The sequence below is a fragment of the Rhopilema esculentum genome, chromosome 16, assembly GCF_057945365.1.
Source record: "Rhopilema esculentum isolate cy_ngs chromosome 16, ASM5794536v1, whole genome shotgun sequence".
Taxonomy (NCBI): domain Eukaryota; kingdom Metazoa; phylum Cnidaria; class Scyphozoa; order Rhizostomeae; family Rhizostomatidae; genus Rhopilema; species Rhopilema esculentum.
Genome location: NC_142830.1, coordinates 9,505,864 through 9,521,548, shown reverse-complemented (window position 1 = coordinate 9,521,548; position 15,685 = coordinate 9,505,864). Strand labels below are relative to the sequence as shown.

Genomic DNA, 15,685 nt, shown 5'->3' with positions numbered 1-15,685 from the left:
TTCTCAACATTAAGTTTCCAAAATTAATTCTATTATATATATATATATATATGTTTACGTAAACTTGTATTTCAGGGTGCCCCTGGTGTAAACGGTGATACGGGACCTCAAGGACCAATGGTAAGCAATTTTTATATCATATACTCAGCATATTCTCGTCCAGTAAAACACATAATGCACTGTTACTTTTCAGAATTAAAATTTGTGTACCATTATAAGTCCCGTATTTTAACCCCGAATTTTTTTGCCATTTTGTCAGTTTATGTGCCATTTTGAACCCTGTATAAATCGCAGAAGACTCTTATTGAGAGAAGCTGTATAGAGCAATTTTCGACTTCTTTTTGTTGCATGTGACACATTTATGTCGAGAATGGATTCCTTGAATTACGTAGAGCAGGTGTGAAGTACCGTGGTTTGTTGTATTCCGAGCACCCAAAATTTAGATAACTGCCCATTGGATGTTGAATTACAGAAAAAATTGTCTTTTTAAAGGGAATCTGTCCCCTCAGTGATTGGTCAATATGAACCATGGGTTGCCCTGCCTAAACGCATTACCCTGCTCGCACTGGCTAGCCTAGCAGCCATAGTGAACGGTATTTGAAACTGCGAGCGAAGAGCCGACGAAAATGGCGAGTAGATTTAATTACCGGAACTGAATGATGGTCATAGAAGAATTTCATTTTGCTGTTAACGTATTTTTCGCACAAACCAAACAGGTAACAAAATTTATTTCAACCACAGCTTCACTACAACGGGAACACAGTTATTTGATTCCGAAGCGCTGGAATCAAAGTTGTCTCTGATTGGTTTAAATCGTCTAATTATCGATCAAGCTCAGCAGGGCATGGATTTCACTCTAGTGAAAAGAAACGTCGAGCAAAATAGGGGACAGACTGCCTTTTGATTATATAAAAGACGTGTGTTATTAAACTGTTATTTTCTAGGGTGATCAAGGAGAAGCTGGCCAGGCCGGAGTTGATGGGAAAAGCGGAGTAGTGGTAATTAGCAATTTTTTCTCTCTTTTAAGTGATTCATGCTCAGTACTTCTGTCTCCTGCTTTTACCGATCTTTAAACCTCTGCAAGCACTCTATGGTTTTTTCAAATATTAAGAATTCACAAGTTACTTGCGAGACGAAATTTTACAAACTTTCTAACTAAAAAACCAAGGTGCTGGTTTTCTTTTTCCTGAATTTCTTTTGTTTTTAAGGCGTTTCTTGAGTGTGTACTACTTTTTCTGGCTATTCCATGTTGCACGTTCCACGTTTTTCCTATGTTCGTTTCGATGTAAATTAACGTCATGCCTGTCTGCAAAGATACCGAAAGTCCTCTTATGCACCAAAGTTCAGGTTCTAGTAAAGGTAAAAAGAGATTTCATTTCTTGTAGGGGAATCCTGGTTTAGATGGAAAGCCTGGTGTACAAGGTACCCATGGTCCAAGTGGCAAAAGAGGTGCCCCTGGCTTGGATGGGCCAAAAGGTACAAGAGGGACAAACGGAGATGGTGGTGAACCAGGACGATTAGGGGCAAAAGGAGATAAGGTAATGGTTATGCATTTTGAAGATTTCAAATAAAATCTTGTTTTTGCTCCTAATGATCTTTAACAAATATTTTTCCTGTGGTTGGTTTGGATTGTTTCGTTTTTTATAGCTTGTTATGTTTAATTAATAAACAACTGGCTAAACTGAAAAATTGGAATTGAAAAAAGTTGTTTGTTGGTATTGCAAAGTATTGCAAATGAAAGGTTAAAAAGAATGCCCATTCACAAAATTGTGATGGCTGATTTTGGTCCAACGTTGAGCTGGAACTAATAGACAAGTGGATTCTAAAAGATTTTTTCAGTCTCCTTTTTGTGTGATGTTTTTATAAGTCTAATGTATTGCGAAAAGGTTACCCTTTGAATGAGCATTGCTATCAATAATGTCATTGTACGATACATTTTGTTTCTATTTGCTGTCTTTTCTTTTTTTAATGAGTATTACCTTGTCACAGGGTGATATTGGACCTGTTGGTCCGGAAGGGTCAATAGGACCTCGTGGACGGCCAGGAGATCGTGGACAAACAGGTCCAGTTGGACTAACGGGTGAAACTGGTTCAAAAGTGAGTTTTTCCAATAATGTCTGAATCTGAGAACGTCTTTTGCTTCTTTTGAACGTCAAGAACGTCTTTTGCGCAGCTCTTTTTGAAATCTGTTCCTTGATATTTTTGTCAAGTTTGCTATTGTCTCCTCTGCCATGTTGGATGGACAGTAACAAGGTTAAGTTTGAAGAATCTGTAGACGATCACTTGAAATGTCAAAGAACGTTTAATGTATGTTTATAACTGTGTGCGTGTTTCTTACACATTTTGATAGAGCTTTCATTTAGATATTACTTAATAAACCTGTTTTAAAATTTTTAATTGTAAAATATATTGATTGTATTATCTGAAAAGATAGCCATAGATCAATATACTCAAAATTGTCAAAAGTAATCTTGTCAGTACTAATGCTTTATACACATTAAGAAATGATGCAAACATCATTACATCATTACATCAAAAGAAGAAGAGGCTTACAGCAACATTGTTTCTTCTTGCATGCTAAGTCACTTTCTTGATTTCTGTTTGTGTCATTAACAGGGATCTCCTGGCTCCATTGGTCCAGTCGGGCCACCAGGACGAGAGGGTGATCCTGGACAGGACGGTGATCCTGGAGATGACGGTAAACAAGGAAGTCAGGTTAGAAAATTGTCACCAATCTCGTCATACCACTCATTATGCCTTGTGTGCAGGTTGTCTTTTATGGATAATTGGTTTTTAAAAAATTTCCACAAAGTGCAAAGCAAGACACTCAATGCGTCTGTTTGTACAGAAACATGAACTTGAGAAGTTAATGCCTTGAAATCGTTCGGTGGTATAGTTTTAATCCAAATCTAACTGTATATGTAAAATCACTTTATTCTGAAGAAATAATAACAATTCATTGGGTTTTCAAATTGAAACATGAGGCTGTTATTCAATTTCAACATTTATCATTTTAGGGAACCAGGGGAGCCAGAGGCTTGCCTGGAGAAATCGGAAGAATGGTAAGTGCTATTTAACGTGATCAGCTGTGATTTAGACTCGAGTAAGACGTGATTAAGCACACGATACAATTCCAAACGTGCAATGGCGATAGAAAAGCACCGGCCTGAATTAACCCCCAGTATCTAACGGGAGGGCTTATTCGGAGATTCACGGTAGGCTGCTGTTGTTAAATCCTGTAACTTATGGATTCGTCTTCTTACGAGCAGAGATTCACTTTTTGACCGAGAATTTTCCAAGTATCTCCGATAGGCGTCGCGCGTAGCTGCTTTTAATTCCCCCACTTTACCGCTGCTGTACAAAAGAAATAACACTGGTGAATGACGTCAAAATACATCATTACACATAAGTCGGTAGTGAAATCATCCAGTGACCGGGTGGTTTGTCGCGGAAATTTGACTATTCCTGGATGTTTGTTGCACCGGTTTCTGTGCATCCCCTACTCCAGTGTAATTCCTCTTCGCCCATTAATCCAATTCTAAAGCAGATTTTTGCATTTTAGGGGCCGCGTGGACTGCCTGGAGAGAAAGGTGAAGCTGGTAGAGATGGACGCCCGGTGAGTTTTGCCATTTTTTGGTATTCCAAGAACACTGCGTGTTGTCGTTGTGTTGAAATGAAACCAGCTAGCGTTTGCTGTACAGCGTCGAGACATCTACTACTGTCTTTCACTTCAACTCAATTTTATTTGCACACTGTGGTTCTACGGATATTAACAATGGAATGCTGCTATTACGATTTCTGTCTGGACCAAGAGGAAAGTTCGTGATTACGGGTCTTAGTTGCCCAGGGAGCATTCAAGAGACCGGAATTTGAGACATTCATGATAAGCAGAGCTCACAATAGCGGGATATTCCAGTTTTCCACGAGATTGTTTTTTTCCTATTTGCTATTGTTTATAGAAATAATCTGGATGCTAATTTTTTATATTTTGGTCTTACTTTTTGTACTTTGTTATTGCTCTCATTTCTCATCAGTTTCTTCACCGTCTTTTGCAATTACCGTAATAATTCGATTAAACGCCCGGGGCGTTTATTATTTTTTTATATTTCAGGGCAATTAAAATAGGGAGCGTTTATTGAATTTGTTCACTCTTCCTAGGGAATATGTTTAAAAAACATCTAATGATGATCGCACATAGCGTGAAACTTTGAGTAGCAATTAAATAAGTCTGCATCCAGTAGTAATAAATGCTACTCGGAAGTTTTAGAGAAGGAACTTTTGAAAAGAAAGGCAAATTTCACATTGTAACGTTGAAATTTAGAAAGAAGGGCGTATATATATCGTAAATTTTCTTATTTTTTCACGAAATAAAGCTAAAGAATCATTGTAGTACTGTTCTGTGTGTTTCGAATACGTTTAGACAGGGGTGTCTATTCTAGGGGGCGTTTAATAGAGGAAGCGTTTATTGAATTTTAAGATATTTTAAGATAAGGGGCCTTTATTCGAGGGGGCGTTTAAAAGAAGGTGGCGTTTAATCGAAGAATTACAGTATGTTAGTTGAATAATCGTACCTTTTCTCAATCATCTACTGTTTTACAGGGAGAAAGAGGATCTGTTGGTCGAACTGGACAAACAGGAAGTCCGGGAGCACAAGGAAAAAACGGAGCAACTGGATTGGCAGGTCTAAATGGAGCAAAAGGAGAAAAGGTATGAGAGATTTAGGGAAGATCTTTGTATGTGAATGGATATTTCTGATGGGGATTGTCTGGAGGCTCATTAAAAACATTCATACTTTTGCTGGAGTAACTCGAAGTTTTGGACGGTCGGGCATGCAACGTTATATTCAACCACGGGGAAGCTGAACATTTGACTTATTGCTGCATTTGTGCTCATTGAATACCCTGAACTATATCGTTTCACTTTACTGTGTACGGCTCAGTAGGCCAATCTCAACTTACACTCAGTGGCGGACACGAGGGGGGCGAGGGGGGGGGTGACCGCCCCCCAATACTTTAGAAAACAATGGTCTTTTGTTCTAAAACAATGGGAAATGTGACGTCATCTTATTAAAACAATAGGCTTGCTCCCCCAATATTTGACCAAGTGTCCGCCACTGCTTACATTATACGGCTAAACAGTTCCCAATCGTTTTTAAAATGATCAACTTTGAGTTAGAATCATGGTATCTATTTTATTTATTTCGAACCAAACAAGGCTAAATATCATGGGCTCAGATGCAGTGATTGTTTTCTGAAGATTTCTTACGCTTAACGATTTTCAATCAAGCAGACTGTTGTCAAATGGACGCATTTCTTTCCTTTTCTCGTCAAACAACGGACAGTTTTTCAGTATTATAGCTTATGAATCTGTTCTATGTTTATAAGAATTAATAAAATTTTTGGCTGGAGAGGTACACACTAAGATGTACGTATGTTTATGCGGGAATGTGCTTTACAGTCTCCGTATGTACAGTCATTTTATCTCCTGACTTGATTTCTTAGGGAACATCTGGCATGAAGGGTGAGCGGGGTGAAAATGGTCAAGATGGCAAACGTGGTAGCGACGGGCCACGTGGAGTCAAAGGAATGCAAGGAGAATCTGGCCCAAAGGGCACGCAAGGAAGGTTGGGATCTCCTGGCCTCTTAGGAAAACGTGGTCCCGCTGTAAGTAGAAACCAGAAATCTTTTATTATATCTGGAAGTATTATTATTCACTTCTGTTTCATGATTTTGTCTCAAAACTTTTTTTTCTGCTAAAGACATTTCATACTGAACTTTGCTTATATCTATGTTTTTATTTAGGGAAGTAAAGGACAACAGGGACCAAGAGGGCCATTTGGAGAAACTGGAGTTAGGGTAAGATAAAAGAATTCATCATAAATGTCAATTCTTAAGGTAGGATCATGTCAGTTAGAGGGATGAAAGCAAGTATAACTCATGGCTGATGTAGTTCACCATGGGTGTAAGAAGTAGAAGTTACAAACCCGTGTCTTTTGGAAGTATTTTTTAGCTTCAATGTTGATTACAGCTGATATGTTTTGACTATCTGTTTTTCCAGTTTATCTAGTAAAATGAAATGGTGATTTGACATGTTCTTTGATATGCTTCAAATACTCGATTTTAGGGTCCAGATGGATCTGCTGGACAAAAGGGAGCTCGTGGGGAACGCGGAGATAAGGTGTGTTTATATCAACCTCTGCATTGATACATGTACCAGACTTGTTTAGACGAAATACTTTGCCGCTCGCCATTAAGCTACATACCTCTTTTATGTTTCCTTAGTATAATTGAAAACTATGAAAATACTCTTGCAATATTTATTATGGAAAAATGAGTTTGTGTCAGGAATATATAACTATACATCGACAAAAGTTTTAGCAAAATAAAACCACGACCTAGCTTTTTTCGATACTTCCTCGTTACTAAGTGAATCTATTGCATTGTTTTTAATAAACTCTCAAATTTTGTTACAGGGAGAAAGTGGTGCTCCTGGGGAGCCAGGTCCTCAAGGACCGGGGGGTATTGTGGTATGCGGTTTATAGTTTTATTACCTACTAGCTTTTTGTATTACTTTTGTACTAGAAATGTTTGGCATTTGATGATCCAGTTACAGTTATAAACGACAGATTTAGGAAATTTTACTGAACTTTCAAAATATACGAAATAGTCAGGAGTCATGTTGTCCCTGCTCATTCAGCGACATTCATTCAGTGACTCTGTGAATTCTGTGAATGTTATAAAGCAGACAAGCTATGTATGTAAGAGTAATTGTGAGCGTTTTGATCTGACAATGAAGATGAATAGAACCTGCTTAAGAGGGACTAAACCCCGTCAAAACTGGGTTTAATATCATTTATGTTCAAAAGAGGATACACTAGACAGGCTGTCCGCCAGATTCCACGAATCTTATAGTGAGTTTAGATAAAAGGTAATACGCAAGGAAACAAAGCAAAGCGACGACGAGAATCCAGTTTATTGTGAGATCGAATTTTGAAATAGATTAAATGCAAAGCTGATATTTTAAACTAAAAGCAAATTAAAAGTTACCGTTATCAAGCATCATCTCTTTTTTCTATTTTCAAAGGGTCAACTTGGAGAAGCAGGCGAGAAGGGCTCAACCGGATCCAATGGCTCCCCTGTAAATATACTAAGTTTCTTGACGTTTTCCTTTCTGTGTTTGTCAATGCCTCTCATATTGTGTGTTAGGTTACACCCCTGTCAATATTGACTTGTTGCATTGCATAACTACACCATAGTTTTCTACAGCATAAAATTAGGGGAATTTTAGTGATTAATCAAAATTAAAGGAAAACTGACATGTCTAGAATTTCACCATCGCAATCGTTTTTATTCATCAAAGTTACTGTGGGATGTTTATTTTATGTTGAAGCCTACGTCACCTCGAATTTAGCATTGATAACATTCTGTCTGTTTTTGCCAAAATTTTTGCAATATCCTTTGTTTATATCCGGTGTTTTTTGCAAAAGTTTCAGTGCGATTTTTATGTCCTGTGAGTATTTATAATAAAGAATCATATTATTGCAAATTTATTCGAAATTTGCCAAACATATGACATATCTTCTAATACTGTACCAGTCTTTTGTTGATAGTGAATCAATCCTTACTTCGTATTCTCTAATACTCGTAGGGTATCACTGGAAGGCAAGGTGATATTGGACTTCCCGGCCCCGAAGGAATGCAGGTATGCCACAAGCTTTGCAAAACTGACGTCATCAAATGAGTTTCAGTCTGTGCTGCTGTTTGAAAATGCCTTGTTTTGTTTGAATTTTTTTTAAATTTAAAACACTGGCTAGCCGAAACAAAAATGAGGGCTTGTTAGCACCCCCTTGACGATTGTTTTGGTATCCATGTACCGTTTTGCTTAGAATTTTTTAGGATGGAATTTAATTTTAAAGGCTCACGTGGTTTTGGTTGAGAAAATCTTTTATACAGCAGTTTTAAAATCCTTCTTTTCTGGCCAAGCAATGTTTAGTCGCGACATGTTAAATGCTAAGAAAAATTTATTTATCGCCTAAGTGACACGCAAGTAGGATAGTCAATGACCATTTTTCATGTTTTTACCAACTTTTAGGGTGAAACTGGGTCACCAGGATCCCGTGGAGCTCCAGGAAAGACTGGTTTGAAGGGATATTCGGGTGAACCAGGCAGTCCAGGACCAATTGGAACATCAGGATCGCCAGTAAGTCCATCGATTAAACTTGCTAAAATTTGAGAGGAAATATTTGAACCATCCTTTGTGTTTTGTTACTCTTTTTGCAGAGTCTTTTTTGCTTTTATAAAAAACATTTCTTGCTTCTTTTCAAGGGGAGAAATGGCAGAACAGGTAGCAATGGTGAGCCAGGGGATGAAGGACCTCAGGTGAAAAGATTTTTCAAAATTTTTCTTTAGTATCTGTTCATTAATAATCTTGTACGAATTTGCACATGTTCAAATATAGATTGAAGAAGGTAATTCTCCAAAATTTCGTTTCTCTTTAAAACTCAAAATCGGGATTCTGGACAACTCTTTTCAATTTTGCCTTAGGGTGCTCAAGGAGCTTCTGGAGAAGCAGGTCCCAGAGGAATGGAAGGTTCAAGGGTGAGTCTTACAAAATCTTTCTTGCGTTTTTGGCCAACCGTGTCTAGTAAATGTTTGCTGCGCTATTCCCTGTAAGATGGGGTTAGATTGAGCGTCAGAATTTATTTTGTTCATCAAACTTCAGGCATATTTCATAGGCATGGCGAATGAAAATGAAATGCTTTTCTACCACATCGTCTTACTAGCCCTCTTTCCGTGCGATATTCAAATTGTATGTTTCTTCAAAGGGAGTTAGTGGACCACCAGGAATGGTCGGAGCCGTTGGAATTCAAGGAATTAAAGGAGATTCTGGAAAAAATGGAATTTCTGGAACCCCCGGAAATAAAGGACGAGTGGTGAGTCCGTTTTTATTTATCGCACCTGTTGTAGTTTATTTCACGATTTGGTAACTTGAAAGACGACAAAATTTTCTTATAGTTTCAAAAAAACTTCCAATTACTAGCAAGAGAACGCCCAGGTTAACTTTAACTGCTAACAGGAAACTTTAACTGCTAATTTTGGCAATGTGTTGCCATTCCAAAATCATAGAATGGCATTGCAAAGTATTTTACCAGAATGTTACCCTCTCCCCACCAATATATCTTCGTCCGATCTAAACTAACTTTTACCTGAAGTGGATTTCTCAAATTTAGTAAAATATCTTTATTTTAGTAAAATAAAGTTCTGCTGTGGAGTTGAGATTATTAAAATGCTTATGTCTTATTTTAGCATCGATGCTGTATTAATGTTTCATCCTCTTGTACTGAGACTCATACGACAATATTTGGTTTAAGTTCCATATTAAGTTCCATCGGTCTAGATCGATGCGCTCTGCCAGCACAGCCCGCTCTTAATTGTATTGAAACAACCCGATGAGCTGTGATTTTCTCAGCTTGTTGGTCTAAATGCGGCTGAACTTTACGTCGATAACCTTATATTATTGTTTGTCTACTTTAATTCTAGGGAGCAGTTGGACCGGCGGGACCAGCCGGACCTCCAGGACAGTCTGGAACAGAAGTATGTATTTGATTAGACCAGTGTTTAGGTTATTTTTGCTTCTTGTGTTTCTCCAACCTACTTTTTGTACCTTTTGGACAGACAAATAGATTGTTTCTCCCTTTGGTTAAGGCATCTTACTTTGTAAGCAAAAACCAATTTGAAAGTCCTTAGAATTCATAGTACTGAGTATTTCTGAAGCGAAATATTTTATTGCTGTTCACACATTTCAACACGAACAAATCAGCATGAAAATTTTTCACCCTTTTACACAACATTTTCCCGTTCAACTTTCCTGTGCACAGTTTTGTTTTCGTCGCATATTTGAATTGGAAAAAGTATTTCATTAAAGCATCTGTTCGTTTTCAGAACAAAGATAAGAAGCAAATTTTGAGAGATAATTTCGAGTCACTATCTCTTCCTTGAATGATTTATACTTAATTTTCAATCTAGGGATCGCCTGGTGAAGATGGTGCTCCCGGAACTCACGGAAAGCGAGGGGGAAAGGGTGAAGCTGGAGACCCCGGTATTGTTGGATATCCGGGCAGACAAGGAAGCCCGGGTCGACCCGGACTTATGGGAGAGGAAGGCGCCATGGGTGCCCCGGGTCAAGCGGTGAGGTTTTTTTCTCTCTGATAATTTTTTTGGAGCGATAAATATAATTTTAACTCATTAAGACTTATTTCACTACCAAACTTTGGCTTGTTTGATTGTTCCAAAAAGATATTGAATTCTCCTAGTTTTATTATCATAGGGCTATTTCTTTCATATTCGTTGTATAAAATGTTTTGTGAATAAGTAAGTGGGTTTTGCAGTCGGCTACGTCCAATTATTTATTCGACGGAATAGTGAATTTATTATGTATATATCTGGTTTATTAACATAATTTATCATAAAATCATAGACTCTAAATCATGAAATTTATTGGTTTGTTGCTTTGTTAAAATCCACCCCCCCCCCCTCTTCTGGAAGTTTTCACCCACAAAGATTTCTTTTATCTTCAATATTCTCTTCCAGGGCTCACCGGGGGCTTCAGGAAGTGTTGGCGCTGCTGGTGACCGAGGTTTCCCTGGGCGAAATGGAGTAAAAGGAAGTAAGGGTTTCCGTGGACCGAAAGGTGGGAAAGGAGACAAAGGTTGGCGTGGATTTAAAGGCGGCCGAGGGCAAAGAGGCCTTCGTGGACAAGTCGGTGACCAAGGGAATGATGGTAAACCTGGTAAAATTGGTTATTCGGTAAGTTGAGCTCTTGGCTAGAATTCATTGTAGTTTTAAAGATAGGATGCCTATCCTGTGAGGCAAGTTTCTAATCAAAGCATGAGCATACATCCACAGGGCATTGAAATCCCTATTTCAAATAGCATTTAAATCCTCATTTTGAAGTGCATCGAAAATCCTCGTTACAAAAATCGAAACCCCCTAATATTACATTGTAAAATTATATGTAACTTTAAACGAGAAAGGCATGTATACTTGGCTTGTTTTAGCCAGCAGGCTCATGAAAGTTCGTCTTGATAATATGAAGAACGCCTTTCAGCCGTTTACACTGCTGGCTGTAGATTAAATTTTTTTATGTTTTGCTTTGAATTTCGCGGTTCCAAACCGAAACTTTTCTGCGATGAAAGTGGATTTAAAACAGCGGTCAAGCTGCATCACTATGTTCCTATCAACATTCAGGGTCCAAAAGGATATCGTGGAAGACCTGGTGTTGATGGAGAAGCAGGGGAAGGTGGCTTACCTGGTAACCAAGGAAGGCTTGGTGATGAGGGAGGAAGAGGCAGAAGTGGTCAAGATGGTTACCCCGGGCCCCCTGGACCTTCAGGCCCCCCTGGGCTACCAGGCTCTTCAGGCATTCTATCAGGGAGTCTCGGGCAGTTGATCGGAAATCAGCGAACAGAGAAAGGCCCCGCATACCAGCAAGCATATCAAGGATATTACCAACAACAGTTCCAGCAAAGATATTACAGTGGAAGAACAGTTGACAAAGATAGCAGCTCAGAGAACGAAACACCAAAGGTAAGACTAGGAATGTATTTCGTTCACTGTAGTTAACTTTCGCAGTTGTTTTCATGCTTATGAAAATTTCGTTCTAGAATGGAATGACAAATTAAACAGTCTTGGCCGATCCATTAACTGTTATGAAGATTATCTCTAGCCATATTCAGATTGGCCTTCAGCTGTAGCCAGTTTAGCCAATTTCGATAATGTTCATAAGGAAAGGAAATTATTTTTAATTCTTCCTTATTCGCCTGTCATGTCGTCCTTATATTGCATTGATTAAGCCTTCTGTAAAGCCTCTGTTTTTGGCAGCTCGACAGGGAAGGAGTGTTTAGATATCTTGGTCTTTTGGAATTGGAGATTCAAGCCTTGCAGCGACCAGACGGTAGTAGGGCCTACCCTGGAAAGACCTGCCGTGACCTGCAAATGTGCTTCTCGGACTTGAAAAGTGGTAAGTCATTTATTATCGTCAAATTTCTATGAGACAATTTTTCAATCTTTCCTGTTGGGTTTTAATGCCTACTTAAGGGCAAAAATTTTCTTGCTATAAATTAGCTCTAAATCTTCAAGGCGAATATTGGATCGATCCAAATCTTGGTGCTCCAAACGATGCATTCAAGGCATACTGCAATTTCACAAGTGGAGAGACATGCATTTCACCCCAGACTACTATGCACCAGAGAAAGAAATGGGTCAGCAGTGGAAAAGATGGCTTCAAGTGGATGGTTGACGAACTGCTAAAAGAGCAGGTGACTAGCAGCATCTCAGTTTTGCATCTGTTACCCATTTATTTCATTTCACCTCTCCAGTGGATTTGAATCCCTATTGCCTTTTTACAGAAAAGCAAAATTGAAAGGACTTAAATTCGTCGTATATCAAATTTTCTATTCATGCCTAACTTAATAGCAAGAGACTGCAACTCTCTGCTTTGTGGAGTTTCATTTGACATGTCGACAAACTTCCTTGCCTCTTTAATAATGTTGAAAAGACAAATTGTATGAATACCGCCCAAATATTCTTGCATCTTTCTCTGCACGTGTATAGATTCATTTCCCATGGATTTTGGTTATAGAAAATGGGTAGAGAGAATGTTTATCGAACTAAGCAATCTAAATCATATAACTATCCAGCATAGATATAAAAATTTTCATAAATCTTTTTATGATGCTACATCACACGATATATTCTGCTTAGATTAAATTGCTCCATGGTACAATGACACCACTAAGCTATTTAGTAGTGTACATAGAATTTCTATTAGGTAACTCATTTTGCTACTTAGAGGTCCACCGAAGGCTATAGATGTTTCCAGTTAAGCTGAGCGTGTTTTTAGTTTCCAGCCAGAAGTATTCATATGCAGCATCGTATCGTCATAATCTGAAGCGCAGTTAATTTTGCTCTGTTCTGCAGGTGGAGTACCTTTCTGATGAGACCCAACTGAGACTTTTGCGAATGAACAGTTTCTCTGTGCGTCAAAATGTCACTTACCATTGCAAAAACTCGCATGCCCACAAAGATTCGTCTGGCAAGGAGATGACTTTCGTCAAACTAATGAGCAATGATAACGTCGAAATGCACAAAAATTCCCACGTCGTCAACCGCCCGTACGTTATATCAGACGGCTGCAGCGTAAGTGCTTAGATTTCTCCTCTTTGGTTTTGTTTCCGTATTTTATTTGCTGTGACGTCATATGTAAAGCAGTAGAGTGGTGAAATGACGGTGTCTTGTATAATTGATTTGTGATTTTTATAGCTTTGGTCACACCCTGCAAAAACATCATATCATGCACCCTAAATTGAATGGGATGTAGCTAAATGTGCACAGACGCTCTGCCTATCGAATATCTGTAATTTGGTCTTGCTTTTGCTCTTAGAATTAACCAGCCAAACCAGAACAAAGGCGATCTTCTTAGCAAACACATTTCTTAAACATATCCCAGGGGCCAATTTGTAACAGATCTTGCACAATAAGAGATCTTCTTTGGTGTTCTTTTAGGTTATTTGATCAAAAGATATAACCCTAAAACATGGATTTTGTTCTCATTTTCACTTTCTGCCATCTAAGGGCTCTGGCAAGTGTTGTTCGAGTCATTTGGCTACAAGGGCCGGTTTAAAGATCTTAGATTAAGATACCATATTGCTTAATTCATAGCGTGTAGGATTTATTTTTGAATCGGCGATTTTTCAGCCTGGCCAAACAGAGTTGTGGAAAGCAATCCGTTACTGATATCTTAATTGATCTCTTAGGTAAAGGATGGCCAATGGCACAAGACCATTTTTGAAATGACGTCAAAGCTCATGTCCAGACTCCCGATCAAGGACGTTGCAGTTTTTGATGTTGCTGATCCCGGCGAGGAGTTTGGCGTGGAGTTAGGGCCTGTGTGTTTCACATAAGCCTTGGATAAAGAAAACTCTATGAAGTGATTCGCGACAAGAATTTCATGTTGCAGTTTAGGACAGTGATCGGCACTTTGTTACAGAAAGTGACAATCAATATAGCAAAAACATTAGTATGGATTTTGACATATCGTTTACGTATTTTTATCACAATCACACACGTAGTTAGAATAGATTATTGCGCGCGCGGGGAGGACCTTTTTAAAAGATATTAGTGGGCGGGAATAGAGGGTGGTTTAGTATTTTTTTGATTCGCTGCATGAAGATTCAGACATTTGTTATGTGTTGCCTTTCTTTTTTGCATTCTGTTGCACTTGGAGCTGCTTATCTTTCAATCCACCTCCTCGTAGTTTATTTCAAAATGGCGTATACGGTGTACGACCTGCATGGTCTTGTTCTGTGAATACTGCTTGAAAACTATTTACTCGAGTAGTAAGGAGAGCTTTGCATAACAGCGACTAGGTTTATACTCAGGTGTTGAGGTAAGCCTGTCACAAATATATAAGCTGCAGCCTCTACGGTTGTAATGTATTCGGCAGTTGAAAAATTTAATGGACTGAAATTGCTTAGCACTTTGAAGAGAAGAAAGAGCGGGGCTCTGCAATTTGATTCTTATTTGTGCTTATATATTCAAAATAAGCATAATACGATACTCGGAAATTCCTTTCATCAGACCTTAGAAGTTTTGCGCATTCGAGAAGGGGGCAAAAGAAGATTCAATAGAAACATTCGAAATGATAAAAATAAGGTAGAGAAATTGTTCCCAAGCATTTAGGAACCCCGGGGGGCTACTCCCATTATGACTAAACATGGTGCCCAGTCAGAGTCAAAGAGAGCTAAAGCTAAAATGTTAAAAGTTTACCCTCAAATGGTAGTCTTTATTGATAATAACCCTCAAATGGTAGCATAAGAACCCAAATTATGTCTTTGGTAGCATCCATTTCTCTGTGCGCACCTGGTTTTTCTTTGACAAATTTCTTCGCCAAAATAAAGTCTTGCTGATTATCTAATCGCAAGATAAACTAAGCCGTGTTGTGTTATTATCGAAACTGGGCCATTTGGTAGCCATTTGGTAAGACCATCAAATCGACTGGACCCCCCTGTCAGGCCTCAATGGAAGTACCCTCTCCGGGTTAGCAACACGAACTTGACAGACGTGCTTCCTTTCCGTTCCCTTTTCGATATACAGATTTATTAGTGATCTATCCTAGTTTCTTTTATTTATTAAGGAATTAAACATTTCTTAGCAAAGCTAACGGGTCAGAGTTATCAGCGTTTATTGTCGCCCATACATTATTAGAAACAGCATTCATTATATGAAAGTGGAAGGCTTTTGGAAAAGAATGCATAGCAAAGTTGTCAGATTACGCGCAAAAGAAGGAGGGAAGCCTTGTGGATCTGGAAGGTAATCCACGGAGACTTGAACACGATGTAAATATATAATTTTTTGTATTGAATTGTTTGAAAATGTCTGCTTGTTTCAAACGAATCGAAAATGCACAATCGATCGAATCAAACACACGAGCCCAGTAAAGGATATTGTGTCTTAAAATAATTTAAATATTTCATGCTTTTTTTAATACTTTATTTGTCAGCTGTTCAGGTCTTCTGTGGCCTTAACGTATTCAATCCAAACTCCCTCTTAACCTCTCTTACTTGATCTTCGTATCACTCTATACATACCTCTTAAGTAAGGGAAAAAAAAGGAAAAATACCATCGTG

The 15,685-nt window shown here is 38.5% G+C and overlaps 1 protein-coding gene across 1 annotated transcript in view; it reads left to right on the top strand.

Moving 5' to 3' along the window:
* Nucleotides 1-14,244, top strand: part of LOC135682430 (uncharacterized) — a 28,729-nt gene extending 14,485 nt beyond the window's left edge. Inside the window, exons 20-45 of the mRNA XM_065197314.2 lie at nucleotides 76-120; nucleotides 945-998; nucleotides 1,386-1,538; nucleotides 1,990-2,097; nucleotides 2,617-2,715; nucleotides 3,018-3,062; nucleotides 3,563-3,616; nucleotides 4,600-4,707; nucleotides 5,502-5,663; nucleotides 5,802-5,855; nucleotides 6,124-6,177; nucleotides 6,473-6,526; nucleotides 7,084-7,137; nucleotides 7,648-7,701; nucleotides 8,092-8,199; nucleotides 8,325-8,378; nucleotides 8,544-8,597; nucleotides 8,825-8,932; nucleotides 9,540-9,593; nucleotides 10,026-10,187; nucleotides 10,590-10,805; nucleotides 11,247-11,585; nucleotides 11,880-12,018; nucleotides 12,138-12,316; nucleotides 12,978-13,196; nucleotides 13,814-14,244. Of these exons, the coding sequence (XP_065053386.2) occupies nucleotides 76-120; nucleotides 945-998; nucleotides 1,386-1,538; nucleotides 1,990-2,097; nucleotides 2,617-2,715; nucleotides 3,018-3,062; nucleotides 3,563-3,616; nucleotides 4,600-4,707; nucleotides 5,502-5,663; nucleotides 5,802-5,855; nucleotides 6,124-6,177; nucleotides 6,473-6,526; nucleotides 7,084-7,137; nucleotides 7,648-7,701; nucleotides 8,092-8,199; nucleotides 8,325-8,378; nucleotides 8,544-8,597; nucleotides 8,825-8,932; nucleotides 9,540-9,593; nucleotides 10,026-10,187; nucleotides 10,590-10,805; nucleotides 11,247-11,585; nucleotides 11,880-12,018; nucleotides 12,138-12,316; nucleotides 12,978-13,196; nucleotides 13,814-13,960 (2,877 nt within the window). The 3' untranslated portion in view covers nucleotides 13,961-14,244. The remainder of the gene's footprint in view (nucleotides 1-75; nucleotides 121-944; nucleotides 999-1,385; nucleotides 1,539-1,989; nucleotides 2,098-2,616; nucleotides 2,716-3,017; nucleotides 3,063-3,562; nucleotides 3,617-4,599; nucleotides 4,708-5,501; nucleotides 5,664-5,801; nucleotides 5,856-6,123; nucleotides 6,178-6,472; nucleotides 6,527-7,083; nucleotides 7,138-7,647; nucleotides 7,702-8,091; nucleotides 8,200-8,324; nucleotides 8,379-8,543; nucleotides 8,598-8,824; nucleotides 8,933-9,539; nucleotides 9,594-10,025; nucleotides 10,188-10,589; nucleotides 10,806-11,246; nucleotides 11,586-11,879; nucleotides 12,019-12,137; nucleotides 12,317-12,977; nucleotides 13,197-13,813) is intronic.
* Nucleotides 14,245-15,685: the final 1,441 nt, after the last annotated feature.